General features: G+C 36.1%; 4 protein-coding genes across 4 annotated transcripts; 1 reads left to right on the forward strand and 3 right to left on the reverse strand. All coding sequences in view use genetic code 12, as the record gives it.

Moving 5' to 3' along the window:
- Positions 1–680: 680 nt before the first annotated feature.
- On the forward strand, positions 681–2,697 carry NOT4 (transcriptional repressor general negative regulator of transcription subunit 4; the record flags this gene model as incomplete). The annotated part of the gene is made up of 2 exons (XM_001527705.2): positions 681–730; positions 996–2,697. The coding sequence occupies 2 exons, from the start codon at positions 681–683 to the stop codon at positions 2,695–2,697; spliced, it is 1,752 nt and encodes a 583-aa protein (XP_001527755.2).
- Positions 2,698–3,120: 423 nt separating this feature from the next.
- PVL30_000271 (uncharacterized protein) lies at positions 3,121–3,561 on the reverse strand (the record flags this gene model as incomplete). Its single annotated transcript, XM_001527706.1, has 1 exon — positions 3,121–3,561. The coding sequence occupies one exon, from the start codon at positions 3,559–3,561 to the stop codon at positions 3,121–3,123; it is 441 nt and encodes a 146-aa protein (XP_001527756.2).
- A 487-nt stretch (positions 3,562–4,048) lies between these two features.
- On the reverse strand, positions 4,049–7,030 carry ISM1 (isoleucine-tRNA ligase; the record flags this gene model as incomplete). Its single annotated transcript, XM_001527707.2, has 1 exon — positions 4,049–7,030. The coding sequence occupies one exon, from the start codon at positions 7,028–7,030 to the stop codon at positions 4,049–4,051; it is 2,982 nt and encodes a 993-aa protein (XP_001527757.2).
- Positions 7,031–7,643: 613 nt separating this feature from the next.
- Positions 7,644–9,289, reverse strand: CIT1 (citrate (Si)-synthase; the record flags this gene model as incomplete). Its single annotated transcript, XM_001527708.2, has 2 exons — positions 7,644–8,960; positions 9,203–9,289. 2 exons carry the CDS (start codon positions 9,287–9,289, stop codon positions 7,644–7,646), a joined length of 1,404 nt encoding a protein of 467 aa, XP_001527758.2.
- Positions 9,290–12,205: the final 2,916 nt, after the last annotated feature.

The following is a 12,205-nucleotide window of genomic DNA, read 5'->3' on the forward strand; positions in this document are numbered from 1 at the left end:
AGCAGCACTTTACTGGAATAAAAGTATGCAAAGGAATGGTCCTTGGAAAGATAGGGTGAAATACATGAAATAAAAAACACAACAGACAAACTGGCAACAACAACAACAACAACAACAAAATAAGGGCTTTGGAGAGTAGTAATTCTACCAAATTTACTGATGAATTTTGTCACATCTGCTCTTTGATCAATGATTGACATGAACGATTCTTCTAACGGTAAGTTACAATGAATTTCTGGTAACTAGTAAACAGCTGCTACATTTTTGCAGTTACCTCAGCACTTTATTACAAATACAAACCGACACTTTAAGTAATTAACCAACTAAACAGCTGGTTAGTTACCATCATCTCATACTCTTGAAAGTAATTAATGAGCTTATCAATCTTTTCCTCTACCTCCTTTCCTCTTCCTTTTCATTTTTCTGGTTTATTTTTATTTGCAAGGGGTTTTTGCAACATACCACCCAAAAAGTATAGTCTCTCATATTGGTTTGCAGTAGCAACAGCAGTTGCCTCCAGGTCGTGTGATGTGCTCAGTTTTGTGTGATCTGCCAAATTTTTAGAACCTGGTTGTAAAATCCACACTCGGTTGGCAAAAAAAAAGAAAACTAGTATTCTTCTTATGTCATTTTACATCAGCTTTTTCTATTTAATTAACTCTCATATCAACATATCAACAATGATTTTACCCGACGACTCATTCATAAGCGACGACGAAGAAGAATACTGGTATGTAGTCAATAGAATAATAGTAGGCAAAACCAAGAAAATAAACAAGAGAGAGAGAGATGATTTTTTTTTTCTTTTGAAAGATCACATAGCTTAGTTTAGTTTAGTTTCGACTTTGACTTTGACTTTGACTTTGACTTTTACCTAGGCTTGACAGAGTTAAATTTGAGATTGATGATAAAAATTGATAAATCATAGCATAAATTGGATGATGAAACTGGATTAGATTATATTGGATTAGATTTACTAACTACGATACGTATAGTCCATTATGTGTGGAGGAAATGGATATTTCCGATAGGAATTTCAAACCATGTCCTTGTGGATACCAGATTTGTCAATTTTGCTACCACAACATTAGACAAAACCCAGAATTGAATGGAAGATGTCCCGGATGTAGAAGATTATATGATGATGAAAGCGTGGTGTACATCAAGGTCAGTCCCGAGGAAATCAAATTATTACAAGCAAAGAAGGAGAAACGTGACCGGGAGAAGAAACAACGAGAAAAGGAAAGAAAAGAAACGGATATGGCTAGTAAGAAACATTTGTCTGGATTAAGAGTTGTCCAAAAGAACTTGGTTTATGTCACTGGATTGAATCCACCTTGTAACCCCGAGGAATTGCATTCGTTGTTGAGATCTGACAAGTATTTTGGGCAATATGGTAAGATTTCTAAAATAGTCATTAATAGAAAGAATCCACCTTCCAACACGGGTTCATCAGCATCAACATCGAACCACAACCATCACCACCATAATAATAATAATAATAGCAACAACAACAACAACCAAGGATCCGGATTGGTGGTTTATGTTACTTTTGCGAGAAAAGAAGATGCCTTGAACTGTATCACAGAGTTAGATGGGTCTCTTTGTGACGGAAGAATTTTGCGGGCTGCTCATGGAACTACGAAATACTGTTCTTCGTATTTGCGTGGCCACCCATGTCCAAACCCAAATTGTATGTTCTTGCATGAGCCCGGAGAAGAGGCAGACTCATATACGAGAAAGGATTTGTCAACGCAGCAGGGTATCAAGATGGGCATGACTTCGAGGGCACACACAACATCTTTTGGTGAAGAGACTTATATACCAAACCACGTTCTCAATGGAATGTCAGAAGAAGAGGTACACCAATACCAGCAACCACATTCACACGCAGCAATTTCTTCTTCATCCTTATCTACGCATCATCATCAACAGCAACATCAACCACAACAACAACAACAGCAGCAACAGCAACAACAACAACAGCCGCATTCTCAACACTTTGAGTCTAAAGAACATCTTCCAGCAACTGCACACTGGGCAAGCTCTGCATCTGCTACAAACTCTCCCACAGTCAACAACAACATTCCTTTGGCTAATTCAGCAGCATTTCCAACCTTGGCGGAGATTGCTAGAGATCACAAGCAGCAACGTAAAGAGCTCAAGAGTAGAGTTTCAAGCTCAAAAGTGCAAAAAGCAGCTCCAGCTACTGAAGATCTTAGTGCTGATGACACGTTTGTATTACAGTTTGTTGAGCAACTTGGTGAGCAATTGAAGAATTTGGATGAAATCAAAACTGTCAAATTTAAGAGCTCGGCAACAGGTAACAAAGTTCCATTATTTTCATTTAATTGCGAACTGTGTAATGAAACAAAACCAGAGGATGAAAAGGTTATCGCACGTCAAGTGATTGAGAGATTTCTTTTGAGGCCCATAAAAAACTATCATTTGGCTTATCAAAACCACCCTATAGTGCAACAACAATCTTTATTGCAACGTCAGCAACAGCAACAGCAACAGCAGCAACAACAACAACAACAACACACACCTATTGCTGCGATGGCACAGATTCAACAAAAGACTGAGGAGCAACAGAAACAAGCGCAACAGCAATTGCTTTTGCTTCAATTGCAACAGCAACAGTTGCAACAGCAACAACAACAACAACAACAACAACAAAATCAAAATCAAAATTAAATCAATATGCTCAAGACAGGAAGAATGAACACCTCAACGCCCCCACCACCAGGCTTATTTACAACTAAAGTTCCCGGAATGCAAAATGATGCGATGAATGCGGCAGTCAACCCTCAATCATCAAGTTCCCAATTGTTGACTCAATTAATGAGTGGGAAAAAGTAATGACATGAATATGCGTTGTAGAGAACTATAATCAGATGTATAGATATTGTAATATTATTACTACAGGTATAGATTGCCACGAATGTGCAGTGGTACAAGTTATAGGATATATTGTAGTGTATGCTATAGTATATACTGTAGTATATGTTGTAGTATGTGTTGTGCCTCAATTTGTATTAGCTTCTCCTTTAAGCCCCATTTCATCATTATTTCATCCGTATTTCATCTGTATTTCATCTTTATTTCATCATTTGTCTCCTACGCTTTCAATTGGTACATTTGTTCATCCAAAAATTTTTGCTTGATATCAGGCCTCAGTTGCTCATTATAATAAATTAATTTGCCGCCTTCGATGGCATTTTCTTCCAATTGTTTTCTAATGATTGATAACTTTGGTGCTTCTGAAATCAATTCCTGAATATCAATTTCATCCTCCATAGCCTTTATTTTCAGCTCTATTCCATTCAACAATTCTTGAGTTGCAACTGAAATAGTGCCATCCTTGTGGCTATCAATATACGATTTAGCAACTGTATATTCATACTTGTACTCGTCAAGTTTCTTTAAAATGAAGAATAGGTTCAAGTAGTTCTCCACTTGTTCTGGTGATATGTCAAGATCATTATCAAGCTCAAGATATGAAGTTGTCAAACTCTTTTTCTGATCAAGATAGTTGTTTACTTTTCTTACCGACGACATTGCCGAATGTTTCCAACCAGTGACATGTACTAGTGCGTACTTTATGGTATGTATAAGAAAAGCGGAACTATTAAAAAAGCCGTTCTGTTTTCCTCTCCTTTCCTTTTTGCTTTTTGCTTTTCGCTTTTTGCTTTTTGCTTTTTGCTTTTCGCTTTTCGCTTTTCGCTTTTTATTTTTATTTTTATTTTTATTTTTTTATTTTGTACTTTTTTTGTGTTTTTCTATATGGGGATTTTCTTGATATCTGAAGTCCTCTTTTATTTTTTAATGGTTCCATCTATCTGATTCATTTATTTATTGTTTTACTTCATTTTAATTGTTTTTGCTTTGATTGCCTTTTTTTTTTACAATTTCATTTGTTCCATCTGGTATTAGTTCTAGTGTTTTTAAAAAAGAAAAATATATTGGAAATCGTCAATTAGATCCAATGCTTTTCTTAATCTATCAAAGATCTTTATACATCTATTTACACGGATTAAAGTCTACTTTATGTGTTTACAACACTATCACATTTTTTACAAAGGGTTTCTTCTTCATCTGCAATGAACTTCCAGCACCTAGGACATTTGTGTTGATCGGATAATGTAATATTTAACAGAATCTTCTCTCCCTTGATTTCAATTGGAACCATATCACCATCAATTGGTTCATTTAAAAGAGAAACCTTGGAAACCAAGAAGAGGTCTTCAAGGTATGTCTCTACTTGTTTCAAAAATCCGTGCATGCTAGAGCTCTTGTCATCAATGTAAAATTGAAGCTCCAACTCTAACTTGTTCTTGAAGAATTTATTCTCCTTCAACATTTCAATCTCTTTGTTCACAAGGTCCCTCAAATTGAAAAAGGTGTTGAACTGTTCAGCCAACTCATGGTTCTCATACTTTTGCAGAACTTTGAAATACCCTTGCTGTTGCTTAAATGGCGACGCATCTTCTTGACCTGTATGTTGGCTCCACACTTCTTGCACAAGTAATGGTTGTATTGGTGCCAATGCTAGAATATAACACTTCAAAGTCTCATTCAAGACAAACTGGATAGCCTTCCGTCTAGGAGAGTCTGACGCATCGGTATAAAGACAATCTTTGCTGACGTCAAAGTATAATGCACTCAAAACCGAATTGACATGTGCATTGATGGAACTAACCACCCTTGAAAAATTGTACTCGCTATAATTATCAAAACAGGTCTGCTGCAAAGTGTACAATGTATGCAAAACATACCTATCAAGTAATGACAAGTCATAGTTGCTTGCTAAACCCTCCTTCTCCTGCTCCTCCTTGAATCCATAAAGATTTCCCAAGATGTATTTAAAAGTGAGACGATATTTCTTACCCATATCGGAAACTCTATTGAGAATTTCTGGGTTGAAACTGACATCTTGTTTGTAATTGGAAGATGCCACCCATAATCTCAACCCATCGGTACCTAAATATGGCGTTAATGGTTTCTTACACCCTTCAATTGCTTCTTTGGGCGAAAATATATTGCCTTTCGATTTTGACATCTTTTGGCCCTTTCCATCAGTTATGAAGCCATGTGTGATAACTGTTTTGAAAGGCGCTTTTGCATCAAAAACGTCTACTCCTTTGCGAACAACTCCAGAATAGATTATCTTGTTGAGAAGTGATGACTGGAACCAACCGCGATGTTGATCACTACCTTCAAGATATATATCAGCTAATGGGGCGTCAACATCGTTGCACTCTTTAATGTCATTTCTCAAAGTCGACCATGAAGTACCAGAATCAAACCAAACATCCATCGTATCTTGTCCCTTGTAATATTTGGTACCGTCCAATTTGTCTGGAAGCCAGCGACCAATATCATTTTCTTTAACAAACCATTCATCTGTGCCAAATTCTGCAATCTTGCCAACAGTGTACTCGAGAACTTCAAGATCCAAAACTGGCTCATTAGTTTGAATATTGTAGACTATGGGTAAAGGTACACCCCAACACCTTTGTCTAGAGATGCACCATTCAGACCTATTCTCTACAAATGCTTTCAATCTGCTGTATCCTCCGGCTGGCGAAAATTCAACATTCTCTAATGCTTTCAACGCTTCTGGTTTGATTTTTTCCACGTTAACAAACCATTGTGGGGTAGCTCTTTGGACCACGGGTGTCAGAGATCTCCAGTCATAAGGATATGAATGCTTGAAGCTTTTGTTCATATGGTAGATCATGTTATGCAGTTTCATAATCTCGACACATTGCATATTAGTCTTGACTTCATTCACCTTGTGTGATGCCAACTTTGCAAATCCTGGAGGCAAGCCACTATTCTTCCCTTCAACGTACCTTCCTTGATTATTCACTATAGACTCCTCAAGGCTGATATTGTTATGCTTTGCTACAAGATAGTCGTCGCGTCCATGTGCAGGTGCTGTATGTACAAGTCCCGTACCCGTGGTGACAACCACGTGATCACCATGTAAAACAGGTCTTTTGACATTATCTTCATTAGCTGGGTTAATGTATTGTTCACCAACAAGTTCCGAGCCTGGAATCTGTACATTTGTTTTTTGAAAGTTTGAATCAGGTGCCAACTCAATCACGGTATCCGCCAAGTTCTCAGCAACTACCAACACCTCTTTATCGCTGGTAATCAATGTGTACATGACATCTTTATTAGCACAAATTGCCTTGTTTGCTGGTATAGTCCATGGTGTCGAAGTCCAAATTAAAAAATGCAAATTTTTCCCCTGTTCCTGGTGTTTTTCAGGAATATATTTTTTTAAACCTTCACTCACTATTGGGAATTTGACATATATGGCCACAGATTTGTGATTATCATTGTACTCCAATTCTGCCTCCGCCAAGGCAGTTTGTGTTTCACAGCCCCACCAAACAGGTTTCAACTGTTGAGACAAGAGTCCGAGTTCAGCCAACTTGATAAAAACGCGCAACTGGTTTATCTCATACTTGTGTTGCATTGTTATGTAGGGTTTGTCAAAGTCCGTCATTATGGCCAATTGGCGAAACTGACTTTTTTGATTTTCAATCTGTGCCTGTGCCCATTCTTTACACGCTCGTCTTGTTTCCACAGGGTCTTTGAACTGTGCATTGCTTAATTGGTTTTCAACTTTCATTTCAATTGGAAGTCCATGACAATCCCAACCTGGTTGATACTTGATCTTTTTGCCATTATATATCAACTGAAAACGGTTGATTATATCTTTACAAATCTTATTCAACGCATGACCCATGTGCAAGTCACCATTTGCATATGGTGGACCATCATGTAGTATAAACTCGCCATTTGTACTATTGCTGTCTCTTGATTCTTGCCATTTATACAAGTCTTCACTAGTAGCTTTTATAAGCTGGTCCCTAACTTTATCGCGAGGGATCTTTGGACCAAAAGCAGTTTTCGGAAGATTCAAAGTTTTGGAATAGCCAGGTTTACCCTCGAGACAACGAGGAGCCTTGCTAAATCGTCGCACCGCTTTAGTATAAACTTGTCCGGGCATATGTAGAGGATGTTGATGATACTGCTGGTGGTTCTTTTTTTTCTTTTTGTCTTTTGCTTCCCTTTTTTTTTTTTGTCTGTGTCAGTCTATCTGAATCCCTCTCTTACACTCTTTTTTTTTTTTTTTTTTCTTCTGGATAAATTTATTTTGATTACTTGATTTGGTGGAAATTTTTGTTGCAAAAATTCATGAAGAACACAATTTTTGGACAAAAAAAAAAAGAAAATAAAATTAAAAAGAAAATTAAAAATAAAGAGCAAAAATTAAAAAAAAAAGAGGAAAAATCTTCCTTTAAAGTTTTAAATGCCAAATACATATAGACAATATCGGAGAACCTAAACTACATGAAAGCCATCTTTTTTGTATACTGTAAATTCTTCATTACAAAACAATAACTTATAAATAATTTATAATAAATACATCATGGGAAAATAGCCTTCTTCTCTCTCTTTTTTTTTTGTTCTTCTTTCTTTTCTTCTTTCTTTTCTTTTTCCATTGTTTTTCTATTTAAAAGAAAATTGTTTCGCAAAGGAAAGGAAAGTGAAAATTAATAATAATGAAAAAAAAAACAAAAAGAAAAGAAATAAACAATTATAGTCCTTTTGCTTCAAGCTTAGTTACCAGCCTTGATGTTTTTAACCAATTCAATGTACTTTTCAGTGGAGAATGACTTTGGTCTTTCAATTGGCATACCGACAGCTCTGTCCAAGATCAATTGTGGCAAGACACCAAATGCTCTAGAGACACCAAACAAGACGGTGTAGAATGATTCTTCAGTCAAACCATAGTATTGCAACAAGACACCAGAGTGGGAGTCGACATTTGGCCATGGGTTCTTGGTCTTACCGTGTTTGGTCAACACACCTGGGGCAACTTCGTAAATGTTTGAAACCAACTTGAACAATTCATAGTCTGGCATGTGTTTCAAAGCAAATTCTCTTTGAGCAGTGTATCTTGGGTCAGTCTTTCTCAAGACAGCGTGACCGTAACCTGGGACAACTCTACCAGAGTTAAGGGTCTCCCACAAGTACTTCTCGATAGCTTCTTTTGAAATGTCACCCTTCAATTCCTCCTTCAATTTGAACAACCATTCCAAAACTTCTTGGTTAGCTCTACCGTGCAATGGACCAGCCAAACCATTCAAACCGGCAGCCAATGACAAAAATGGTGATGACAAAGCTGAACCAACCAAGTGGGTGGTGTGTGCTGAAACGTTACCACCTTCGTGGTCAGAGTGGATTGTCAAGTACAATCTCATCAATTCCAAAAATTCTTGGTTACCGCCAAAACCCAACATGTTGGCCAAGTTTGCACCGTAATCCAATTTACCGTCAACTTGGGCTGGCAATTTACCATCGTGGAAAACATTTCTGTAAATCTTGGCAGCAATGGTTGGCAATTTGGCCAACAACTCAATAGAGTCCTCATAGGTGTATTTCCAGTATTCGCTCTTGTGGACACCCTTGGCGTAAGCCTTAGCAAATTGGGATTCAGATTCCAAAGCGGTAACGGCAATGGAGAATTGAGCCATTGGGTGCAAGTGGGATGGAGATCTGTCGATAATCTCTTCAACGTGTTTTGGCAATTGTGATCTAGCAGCCAATTCCTCGGACAAAGCCTTGGTTTGAGCTTCGGTTGGGACTTCACCAGTCAACAACAACCAAAACAAAGCTTCTGGCAATGGTTCTTCACCGCCTGGGGCTTTTGGCAACTCTTTTTGAATGTCTGGAATGGTTCTGCCTCTGAAACGGATTCCCTCAATTGGGTCCAAAACAGAACCTTCCCAAACCAAACCTTTAATACCTCTCATACCACCATAAGCTTGTTCCAACAAGACTTCACCAATAACAGTTTTACCATGTTCCTTCTTCAATTGCTTGATTTGCTCAGCTTTTTCTGGCAAAGTTTCTTCCAATCTTTGTTTCAAAGTCTAGAATAAAGAGAGAGAGAGGTAGTGTGTTAGTAATAAGCTAGCAAAATGTTGATTCAAATCAACACGAAAAGAAATTAATAAACAAAGCATGGCCAAGCAAAGGATGGAAACCCAAGCCAGTGACTTGGATACTGCAATGTATACTGCAATGTATACAAGTATGTATACAAGTATGTGTACAAGTATGTATACATAAAATTGTTTCCAATCCTCTGTAATTCGCAATAAATTGTACATACTGGTTCAGCAGTAGCGTATGATCTAACTGAAGTTCTCAAGGCAGTCTTGGCCAAGTTGGATGAACGTTGGAATGATCTCAAAGACATTGTATATAATGAATATTTTATATTGATATTAGAATCTGAAGGTAATAGGTCAATTCAGTCCTAGTTTTAGAAAACCAAAGGAAAAGAAAGGGAAAAGGGAAAAGGGAAAAGGAAAAAAGAAAAAGAAAGAGAAGAAAAAAAAATTTCAAGAATATGGGGAAATATAAAAGGTTAAGAGAGAAGAAAAGGTCTGGGGGGAGGGATTTTGAAATTTTTTTATACTTGAGCTTGACAATTGAGCAAAGTTTTTTTTTATTTTATTTTATTTTAATTTAATTTATTTATTTTAATTTATTATAAGGAAGTATACAAAAGATTGATAGTTGAAATCTCAAGTCAGTGTTTTGGAAACACTGAAGGTGTGAGTGTCTGAGTGTGTTTGTGTGTTTGTGTATGCTTAGTAGTAGATGCGGGAATAACAACGCAGAAACAAAAAAAGGAAAAAAAAAATGTCTGTCGTGGCAACGTACTAAAATTTAGAAATTAAAAAATATAAATAAAATAAAGACAATATAAAAAATATATACATACATATGAAAAATCAGACAAAAAAAAAAAACTATTACAACTAAATAAAAAAATCAGACACTCTTTTCTTTTCTTATTATGTTTTTCGGGAAATGTCGCACATTAATAATACTACTATTAATACAAGTACTAATATTGTCGGAGTTTTTTCTTTTTCTATGTCTTTGCTACCTTTCTTTCACCATATTATATTAGAAACCACGGCTTATGGCTACGTACATAATCAGTAAATGTCGGTTTTTTTTTTAATTTATTCCGTTTCCTCTTAACGACACACTGATAAAGAAAGCTTCTACACCAAAAACAAAGTGTAGTGATATGATGAACAGAATCATTAATATACATACAATGATCATGATATCACTAACCACCTCTATCAACTATACTTTTAATTTCCAGTTTACGAAAACAAAATATAAACATAAGAATATTTGAAGAAAAAAAAAGGTTTTTAAAAAAATATCCATCTTTTTTTTATTTATTTTATTTTATGTTCGGATGCAAATAAATGTCGTCATTGAACATGCAACGGAGAGAGAAATGAAATGTATGAAAAGCAAAAGTTACTAAGGAAGCAAAAATTCCAAACCCCATACTTTGTCTTGTCGTTTTATTGTTCTTACCTGGGCATGTATACATATATAAACACTGTATACAAAAAGAAAAGGAAGTCACGATTCTAACACATGTATGTCTTGTTTGTATTAAATTTCAAATTTTATTTTTTACAACCGAGCATAAATAGAAGAAATATAAAAAAAAAGGAGAAGTATAAGAGAGAGGTAGAGGCATAGAGAGAGAGAGAGAGAGAGAGATTGTTATTGTGTTTTTCTTACCAGTGTTCAACATAAAATTATTAACCAATGAAATGGCAAAACATGTGAAGAAACACAAACCCCTTTGGTTAAGGCATTTGTAATAGTTTTACACAAAGGAAAGCTTGGTACAAATTTCCATCATGGTCATTGAAGTAAGTAGTACAACAATATACATTAAAGAAAAAGAATAAAAATAAACTAAAATTTAAAACACGAATAGTTTATAGAAAGATGTTTAAAGTATGTGATTTTCCAAGTGCATCCAATTGTTTTTTACTTAACGGCACCCACCTTGGTGCAATGCAAATTATTAAAAAAATTATTAACAAAAAAAAAGGAGAGGGTTATTGAGTATCTTCTCCAGATCCGGTGTTCTTACCCAAAAAAAAATTATATCTCTTTTATATAGCACTGGCAGAACTATTAAGTACACTGATTTTGAAATTTTTTTTTCTGCATTTTATGGGACGACGACAACGACGACAACAACGATGGTGAGCGGGAAGCCAACAACTATGAACTTGTGCTAGAAAGTGTGGTTGCGGACATTAACCTCCAGGTCCAATATTGCGTTCCACGGAAAATCGTATTTTCGCAATAATAGTACAAAAGATTAAGACATAGACAGAGAGACAGAGAGAGAGAGAGAGAGAGAGAGAGAGTGTGTGTGTGTGTGTGTGACAATACATCTTATGTTTTTTTTTCTTTTGCAATTTCCCTTTTCCTCGGACCTAGGGGTGTGAGGAATGGAAACGTTAGAAATGAAGAAGGAAGAGGAAAGCAAAACAGAAAACAAAAAAAAGTGTCCGATTTTGTAACTGTTTACAACTCCCCCGGATTTTCGACAATCGTTGTCTTCCAATCAACACATCGGAAAAGAAGAATGAAAATGAGAGAGAAAAAAAAAAGTGTCTGAAACAATTGATCACGGACAGACACTAAATATATGCCGGATTCCCTCTAAATTTGTTTTTCTGTTTTTTTTTTAATCATTTTTTTCATAATTTATGTCTACTTTTGATATTTATCCCGCTTTCGCACCATCTGATTGGACGAGAGGAAGACAGTAAATAACCGAAGCAGCATAACTACTCAACGCGAAATAAAGATCATATGCTCTATATACTTTTTGGTATTGGGTATATTCTAAACAGTTAATGCACCCAAAACTAAGATTGTATACCAAGGGGGAGAAAACAAGTCTTTAGTATATTATATTATATTTTATATTATATCCAACCTTAGCCAAGACTCTTCTTGGCTAAGTCAACCCTTACCATTAACTACCCCCCCACCTCCCCCCCACAAATCGACCCTTTTTCCACTAGGAGAAACCCGGAGTAAAATGTACATCTGAGAACAAACAGTGTGTATGTTGTATGTTGTATGTTGTGTATAAATGTCTGAGTCCAAACAAAAGTGTGTACATGTATGTGCATCTGGGGTATGACCAAAAAAATAGAGAGAGAGGCATACTACTACTACTACTACTACTACTACTACTATTATTACTACTACTACTACTACTACTACCACAATAAGGGCTTCTTTTTTATAATGAATAAATTCT

The sequence above is a fragment of the Lodderomyces elongisporus genome, chromosome 1 (genome assembly GCF_030384665.1).
Source record: "Lodderomyces elongisporus chromosome 1, complete sequence".
NCBI lineage: Eukaryota > Fungi > Ascomycota > Pichiomycetes > Serinales > Debaryomycetaceae > Lodderomyces > Lodderomyces elongisporus.